The 9,260-nt window shown below is 39.6% G+C and overlaps 1 protein-coding gene across 1 annotated transcript; it reads right to left on the reverse strand.

Moving 5' to 3' along the window:
* Positions 1 to 2,116: 2,116 nt before the first annotated feature.
* Positions 2,117 to 8,997, reverse strand: LOC118408634 (allograft inflammatory factor 1-like). Its single transcript, XM_035809479.1, has 6 exons — positions 8,813 to 8,997; positions 5,647 to 5,708; positions 4,102 to 4,168; positions 3,836 to 3,877; positions 3,412 to 3,574; positions 2,117 to 2,664 (listed from the first exon to the last, which is right to left on the reverse strand). Exons 1-6 carry the CDS (start codon positions 8,850 to 8,852, stop codon positions 2,580 to 2,582), a joined length of 459 nt encoding a protein of 152 aa, XP_035665372.1. The 5' UTR covers positions 8,853 to 8,997; the 3' UTR covers positions 2,117 to 2,579.
* Between the last annotated feature and the right edge of the window lie 263 nt (positions 8,998 to 9,260).

Genomic DNA, 9,260 nt, shown 5'->3' on the forward strand with positions numbered 1-9,260 from the left:
AGTAGATTCCAAAGCTGGTAAACATTTATACAGAGGATGCCTTAAAATCATGTACATTTGTGATGACAAGAAAATCTCACAGCAACATACTACTAGTATTAGCAAATGATTATCAAGACTTGCTGCCTTATGGGGGAAAAAAAGACATCAGTCATAGACAAGATGTATTTTTCATGACAAAGACAGCAGTATTGCTTGGGCTACCACCTCCCTAATCTCCAAGCAGATGTTTGGGTAGAAAATGGTAATGTTTTCAGATCTGATTTTTTTTCTGACAGTGCTCTCAGAAAAAATTAACATCTGCTTGGACGTGATCATGTCACATAGTGCAATATTCACATGCTCTACACATCAAAGGTCATTGATATATTTCTCTGATTGCTAATCTGTGTTATAACAAAACTATTGGTATACATTGCTTGCATTTCTATCTGTATCAAGAAGTCATGCATTGGAATATATATGTAGGCATTAATTGTTAAGAGGTTTGAAGGAAAATATATAATGTTTATCTTAGAGGAAATATTTGGATATAATAAAGCTAGCTGTTTGATCTCTTTCTACATATGAATAATGATATTGGTAAGGTCACTATTTTTTGTGTGTAGTTTGTTGTACATTTAGTTATGTAGCCTGGAACACAGCCAAAACAATGTCCACCTACCATCCCCAGGCAACTTCATTTGAGAGCTGGCTTCCAGTTGCTTGTTCACCAGACTACATACATGTAGGCTGTAAGCATGTATCGGTGGTTAAACAGACAGTATTACAATAATTTGTAATGAAAAGTTTGTTCGTATGTGTTGAGTGCTGTGCAGATCAGATGCTTGGGTCTTGCTGTGGTTTGTTTCCAAAAGTGAAACGTTTCAATCTCCAAGCAGATCTTGCCCTGACATAAGATTGTATCATAAGCAGCAGGGAAGGAATTTTGCCGAGTTTAGCCGGCATAGGAGTTCATTTGCCACCGCAAAGATCTGCGACAGAACCCACTGGCCGAAGGCTATTATCGGGTAATAGCGGTGGCCAATGAACCCTTTTGCTGGCTTAACTCCTTCCCCAGCTTATGCCACCACAAGATCTGCTTGGACATTAGGAATGTTTGGCTACGGCTTCAGTTGGTGACACTGTAATGAAACAAACTTTGTGTTTCCTGTATTCCACGCAGACCTAACATTGACTTATCAGTCTGGAAAAGGTTACAGCTGCTTTTGTCTTTGAATGGAACATTGAAGTGCACAACATTGCGAAGGTCTACAAAAGCAATGAATTGCACATTGTTACAAGGTCTACAGCAAGAGTGGTGTATCATTTTAAGGTGTATATTTGTGCAGGACAGCTATGTACACGTACGTCAAGATGTTTGTTGGATTAAGTTAAAATTTTATCATACAGTAAGTTATTTTCTGCTTTGTACCATATTTGAATACCCTAGACAATTTGTATTACTGTACTGAAATAAAAGATTGGTTACATTATTTCTCCTGAACATTATTGGATAGAAAATGATTCCCTTTTCTTTGAATTTTACATTCCTAAAGAGACATTAAGAATTTCTATCCCTGCTTGTTCTTATCAGAAGTATGTACGATATGGACTGTGTTCCTCATCAAATGATTACACTTTCCTGTTTTTGTGTATAGATAAGGATAGTAGGAATTGGGGCAAAGGCTAAATACAAACGTGCTAAGAGCCTGGTGTGATAAGTGCTGATGGACAGAGATGTTCTGTTCTATATAAGGAGTGGGGCATCCTTAAGCTTCTTGTCCATGTATTTCTTTACCAACCTTTTCTGTTCATCAGTTTGCAATTCCAATTGGTGATGTTTTGCTTAATTATAGAGTACTGCTGAGGCTTTATATATGAATCCAGAACAACGAAGGAGACAATTTTTTACAAACGTATCTTTCAGTTTATTGGAAACAGCAAATGGGATTTGTGTATCTTAAAATGATACACAAACAGTCTTCCTCTAGCAGTCTTGATTCTCAATGAAGTAAAGTATGACAAGTAATGTACAGGTTTAGGACATCATGAACCTTAAAAAAAGGCACCAGTATTTAATTTCCATGAGTAGGTATTCTATACCCAATGCTGAAATTGGCCGAAATAATATTTCAACAGATGCCTCCAAGCCCTGCTTTAAAACCTGCATCACATTTCTAGCCTACATATAATGGTCATTTTTAACTATTTGTAACCCATCTATAGCCCTTCCCATGTTACATATAACATACATGGAAACCAATACACATCCATCTTGGTTATCTAAATCTCGACATTCTATTTCTACACTGTGATTAATGGAAGATTAAACAATAAGAACTAATACATGAATTTGACTACATGATTCTAGGACCACCTCGTTAAAAAAAAGAAAACGCATTCCAAGCACTCCGCCTGATCTTAATGCGCTTTTCACGCCACCTTAAAGGAGCCCATACAAAACCATTCCTTACAAAATCGTTATTTCATTGATGTATGTATGTACAAAAGGTTCCAATAGAGTAAACCATCACTCAATTCTTCCATAGACTAGTAGAAAGCGGCAAGGGACGGGCCGGGCGTTATCTAATGTTGATCTAGGGTAGGCTGGCGAGGTCACGTTTGGGCGCTACTCCCTTCGGCCTCTCCTTCTCCTTCTTCTTCTCCTCAAACATCAAGATCCTGTAAGGCATACAAAAGGAGACATTACACAGACATCCATGATGTCCAAGAAACTACCAAAACCAACATTACAGAATATAAAGAAAAACAATACCTGTCAAAGCCTACGTCACATTTCCAACCCGGGGCTCGGCCGGGCATATTTCGGGAACGAAAAGTATGATATAAAAGACACCAAGCTACACAAGACATAGAGAGAATGGTCGTTTGCATTATGTGGCATATTTTAACGTAATAAATACTATATACAATTTACACAAACAGCCTGACCGGGCTCCGGTTTGGAAATGTGACGTTAGTCTAAATGGGAATGGACCGTTCATGAAGATCCATTCATTGTAAAACTCTTTTCCGAGTTGCCGGTAAAGTTTCAATTCTTTCTTGACTCTGGCAAGTGTTATTTTCTTTTATCGAACTTTATGTGAAATTGACAAATGTTACAGATTTACACTTCTACCCCCTCAAAAAAAATAGATGTCGTCATTTGTCAATACGTGGAGCGAACTAATTTCCAATTGTGTTGTACAAAGGACGGATTTGATGCTACACACTTTCACTTTACTTTTCACTTTATTTATTTAACCAGGAAAATACAGCTCAGGTCAACCTAGACCTGTTTTTCGGGTAATCCTGGGCATATTTGCATACATATAAACAACACAATAACAACACAACAATAAATATCAACATAGCTGTAAAGTAGCGTTACTAAGCCACACGTATCGCAGACATCCGGACAGTACTTACAGTTTGAGAACAGAGCTCTTGGAGCCCAGCATCATCCCCAGGAAGTCCCTGTAGGTGATGACGCCCCTTCCGGTGGTGTCCACTTCCGCTATCATCTTCTTCAACTCCAGGTGAGTCTTGGCCTGATCTAACTTCTCCATCATACGCTTCACCTCCATCATACCTGTAAAAAATTTGTTTTTCGCATCGGTTTTGATGGTAGATCAATAGTGTATGTGATTTGGTCAGTTAATGCTTTTTTCCGACACGTCTAATATATCTAAAGCAATCTGTCTGATAGTTGGACACAGTAGCATGTCGGGATTTCGTACATGTCTGATTACAGACTGAACGCATTTTATATTCCTTATACAGACTTACATGGATTTCATTATAGGAAGCACTTCAAACTTCTTTCGCGTGATACTAAGTCACCACTACTTACCGAGCTCTCCGTTGTTGTTTTCATCCATCTCCATGAACGTCTCTGAAAATGAGGAACGAAAGAAATAAAGATTCAGCAACAAAAATCACGGCCTTCACATAAAATTCGTCCCATTTGAAATGGCCCGTATGGAACAGCCATACCATTTGTTATTTCATTTCATTTTATTTCTTTAACCAGGGACGACAAATCGCCACTATGTCTTCAATGCGCCCTGCGTGCATATATAAAACAATGGTTCAAATTATGATCATGAGAAGACTCACTTTTCGATGACTCCAACCTGTCGGCCAGTTCCTCCACCTCTTTGTAGTCGTCATCTGTCAGGAACTCCTGTAACGAAAATGGGAATGATTAATTGACAACACATCTACCGGCACAACAAAAAGGTTCCGGTACGTTTTCTTACAAACAGTTTAGATCAGCTTTTAGTTACGGAAAACCGTACGTAGTCACCCTAAACGCCGATCCTCTCCCAGCCTCACTGACGTAAACCAGAGGAGACTATTAAACGTTACTACGGACGACCAAACCCGGTTGCAAACATTTCAATGGATGTTGGACGTTGACAGATGCTGAAGAGAACGACCAACGTCAATGTCACCAGACTGTCATCAGATGTAATCTGCCAGGATTAACCCGGTGTGTACGACAAGCCCTACTGTACAGACAGATGGGTCTCATTACAACACTAGAGATGTGGCACGAACCTTCAAGGGTCTCCGTGGATAAACACACAACAGTCAGGCGTGTGAACTCGAAGTTTGTTTTTGTTCCTCGATAGCGAAATGGATTGTTCCCATACATGAGGCAAGAAATGTGCGTGACTCCAAGGCGAAATGTCTCCAAGCATACGGACATCTGATTAAACCATTTGACGACGGATTCCGGACTGAGAATCCGAAAGGCGTTTTATACTCGCTTTACATATCTAAAAAAAAAGAAAACTCCATGTTGTGCTCAGAGAAAGATATTGTGTAACTTGTTATTCCACACTGTCATTACAGACACCCTAAACACTAATATAATACTAGCGTTCCGATAGAGATATATTTCTAACGATAGTTTAACGTTTATTAACAGCAAACGTGTACTTAGTGTCTAGATTGTTGTTGGCCCGATTGCCTCACCTGAGGCCCGGCCTAACTACATCTGTCCACACCTTTACACATCAAAAGCTCTGATCTGTTTTCCATGGGAATAGACAGTGGTCCCTACAGACGTGTTTTCGTTCTTTCTTCCTTTCTCTTTTAACCAAATCATATCCGGTGACGATACATCTAAGAAAGTGAAATGGTTTCGTCGAGTGATCTGTTGTTTCTGGACCAGCTCTGTCCCACTATTTTAGCTCCTTAGCCGATCTTGAGACATTAAGTTCCAGTTTTTCTCGCGAGAACTCAGATCTTGAGACATTAATGTTTTAAGGTTGGCTAAATTGGCATTTTGACCTTCCATCATTTAACTCATTAGTGAATTAAGAAAGAATGAAGTTTAAGCCGAAGGACTATTGATAGATGGGCATGAAAAAATTCGAAATCCGATTTTGGGCAATACGGATTACGTCATAAGGTTTTATTACCTATTATTTTTTCTAGATCTATTAGAAAATACAGCACTTAGGTACATACCACTGCAGTTAAACTATGTTTTTCATGTACATAATGATGAAAGCTACAAACCCAAGTTCGCACATCTTGATATCTTCTAATGATCCGTAGTCATTAGAAGATAATTGCTTTCACCTAATTGACAAAAAATCATTTTCTAATAATTTTTCCACTCTACTATCAAAGTTTCTCGCGAGAACTGACCTGGTTAATCTCATCCAGCATCTCCTCCTGCCTCCTCTTGAGTTCTCCATACTGCTTACCTCCTGCAGGATATACAACAGAGATGTTCATCAGATGGGGAGACGACAGTTTGTGACAGAAGCATCTAGGAGGCTCAGGCCAAAATCATTGACTTGGACAATCAATTTTTCACAAAATTGTCATCGAAATATGAAGTACTATTGATAGTACAATCTCCAACACAGGTCCAAGGTATTCATTACTCTAAAGCCCCGGTCACAAAGCGCGTACGATTCCTTGCGATTCCTTCCGATGCGCAGGATAAGCGCAGTGCGTCGTAAGTCGGGGGAGAATCGGAAGCAATGGTTTAAATATATAAAGCCGTGGTCACAAAGCGCGTAGTGCATCGTACGATGAGGTCATAAGAGCGTGCCTGCGTCAATCGCAGTGAATCATAGTAAATCGGGGAGCGTCGTATGGCGAAAAATAGAGCTGAAACGGATTTTGAACATGTTCAAAATTTCGCTATCGTCGTAAGATTTTATTTGCCCCCATAGCAGACTTCATTATGGCAATTTTTGTCTACTGATGAGGTTATAGATTTATGAATTGTTAGCATGTTGTGATGGTTTCAGTTTTCCCTGATATTTTGGATATTGACGAAAAGGGAAAATATATCAGTCGCAACTGCCACAGTCGCAACCAGAGAACAGCGCGCCCCGCACAGGTGATGCAGACAATTGTTTGATCGCTTCATGCACGTGAGTTTATAATTAGATGAAATCTAAGCTCTCGTCGGTCTTAGGTCAGTTTACCATAATCGTAATAACCATGGGGACAACTCGAACATAAAGGCAGGCTCTATGGGTCGGAAATATATATGATATAATGCTTATGATATGATTTTTGTATGATGGCATCTTTTTGTTGATAGCATATCATGATACGATCTTCGAAAGAGCCTGACACGTAGAGCCGGCAAGCAGGCCGAGATAATCATACCAGTACTCACGCTTGATTTGAACTTTTCTTGTAATGCTCTTGTTGTCGCGGTCTCTTTTAATTTATTTTTACAGTTAAATATATTATAGGAAGGTTTTCAACAGCTTAGTACATATTTTTTTGGTTAAAGAAGCACAAAAGCGGCCAGGCGGCTATTCAAAAGAGACAAGTGAAAAATCGTACGACGCTGGAAAAATTTTGAACACCATCCGATGCGTTGCGATGGCTGATTTTGCTTACGATTTTGCTGCGATTTACTGCGCTCATCGTACGATATGCGGAATATACCATCGCAAGAAATCGTACGCGCTTTGTGACCGGGGCTTTAGGGTCGCGGGTAGCTCTAAGTAGGAGAATGCAAGCATTATAGCCGAAATGAAATTTTGGATATGTTTATCCATGTCTTCAATGGCTGATGTCTTCTTACAATAAACCACATATGAAAGAAGGAAAAGGTTTCTTCGTGTGATAATGATGATGATGATGATGATGATGATGACAAATGTAATCTGATACATGATAAGGTATGTATTCCGGAAATCGATATGGTTCCTCCATATATGGAAGTCGAGGGGAATCCCCGTTCCCAGGTGGGATCAACACGATGACATCATCCCAGTCCCGGCGCCCCGTGTGAGTCATTATTGAGTCATTGTCCCACATGTGTGCCGGGCAGGGCGCCTAATGGCCGGGATGTGGTTGATGTAATGCGCCCATGTCAGGATTACAGGCCCTGGGGATAGGGAAATGGGCACTAAATGACCAACGTTCCGGATCCGTGGTCTTTCTCTGTATACATTAGACCGCAGCAGGTGTAAGTAATGTGTTGTACCTTCTGTTAGGAACTCCATATTTTAATGAAATCTTTATTGAATGAATGAAGACCTTTATTGCACATTTTTGCCCCACTGGGCTAAGTACAGGTCACAAGTACAGGTAAGAATCACATATATGTAACAATGGAAACAATCATACACATCCATATATGTAGATGTGCGTCTAGTCTATTCTAAGACATTCGACTTCCTCTCGCTTCTTGGTAATTGTATAAATGTTTTAATACTAGATACAGTATCTTTAACCATTGTTGCATTGAACAAGTTGAAACTGGAGTTTTGATAAAAACACAACATCCGTGACTGGGCATCATCACTTGCCATCAAGACGAAGTGGTGCATACAATATGAGGATTTATCGCTTAATGGTACATGATTTTATTGGGCGTGACTGATCTAAATCAAATTTAGCCATTTAGTACTCAAACACTAAAATTTCCCTACCTTACAAAAATAAGATTTTCACAACTCGAAAAGAAATGTACCCGGTACACTAAAGATACATTTGTATTGTCCGTGATTTGAAAGCCCTAGCCAGTGAGTGACCTATCCCTTTACGTGAGGAGACCAGTTAAGTAGTCGTACACAGTGACGGCAGTTACACAGTGTCGGGAGTGGGACCAGACTGACAGATGGTCGCAATGGGAACGTTATGGAGCACACAATAGGGAGGGGGAGGGGATGGTGACACTTGCAGCTGGCGTGCACATACATACATACATGTGTGATTCACACGAACGCACATAATTCCAACGTTTCAAAACAATCAACATGCTGTCCAGTCCCTACAGCTGTACTAACAATAAAATATCATAAGGAAATATCATATCTTTGCAAAAAATCCTTCCCAGTCGTCAAGGTCTATATATGGTTAAGTTCACCGAAGGATGTCAGAAAGTCAGACGAACGATACAACGCGACAGAAAACGTAACAAGTCAAGTATCTGTACTTGCCATTTGCGCATGTTTTAACTTACAACATTTCGTTGTCTACGATCAACAGCTATATGCAAAGAAATGATGGTATTCAAAAGAAAACAACATTTAAGTTTAGTCTCAGGCGGATTGATATTTGCAAAAACATAAAAGCACTGTATCTCACTGAGTCATACAGACGTTGTAATATTTTACAAATAAGCTCCGCGTCTTGCATAGGCAAGCTAAGGTGTAGTCTAAGAGATACCGATTTCAGAAAATGTATTTTATAGTTTGAGACACAAAACATGCTCTCATGCCAAACAACACATCAGGAGGAAGTATTGGTGGATCAAAAGAGGGCTGCTATCACCAATCATTTATTTATCGTACATACACCAGACAGATTCAAACAAATTAAACACCGAACCTACCTTGGTAGTCCAGAGAATCGGCAGAAGCTAGGGTCGGCATGTTTCTTAAACTATCCCTCGGAAGACAATGCAAAATCTTAGTTTTGAAAGTAAGGCCTGGCTGGGGCGATATAAGAAAGCGGAACGAGGAAGAAAGTTGAGACGTCCTATCTCACGGCTGCTACTCCGTGTAATGATGATAAGTCGGGTCTGCCCCCTACGTAATCTCTGTGACGCATCAAAGGAACGGTCCATTTTAACCCGAGGGGGGCTTTTTACAAGCAATTAGATTAACTGCCTAAATATTAACGTAAAATTCCTATAGATATTGCATTCACAACTTGTAAATATTTTACATCGTAGAATGAAAAGACATTGTCTCAAATAACATTACAAATCCATAGCTAAAGTGTTGTAAAATATGTAATAATTGACAAACGTTCCCTGTAAAATAATTGGTTGAGACAGT

Source organism: Branchiostoma floridae, unplaced genomic scaffold, assembly GCF_000003815.2.
Source record: "Branchiostoma floridae strain S238N-H82 unplaced genomic scaffold, Bfl_VNyyK Sc7u5tJ_264, whole genome shotgun sequence".
NCBI lineage: Eukaryota > Metazoa > Chordata > Leptocardii > Amphioxiformes > Branchiostomatidae > Branchiostoma > Branchiostoma floridae.

Excerpts from the sequence above, each read along its gene's own strand:
- LOC118408634 (XM_035809479.1), bottom strand. The coding sequence starts at position 8,852 with ATGCCGACCCTAGCTTCTGCCGATTCTCTGGACTACCAAG. Across the intron at positions 4,169-5,646 it reads TGCTGGATGAGATTAACCAG|GAGTTCCTGACAGATGACGA; the intron begins GTCAGTTCTCGC and ends TTTTCGTTACAG. Across the intron at positions 3,878-4,101 it reads CAGGTTGGAGTCATCGAAAA|AGACGTTCATGGAGATGGAT; the intron begins GTGAGTCTTCTC and ends CCTCATTTTCAG.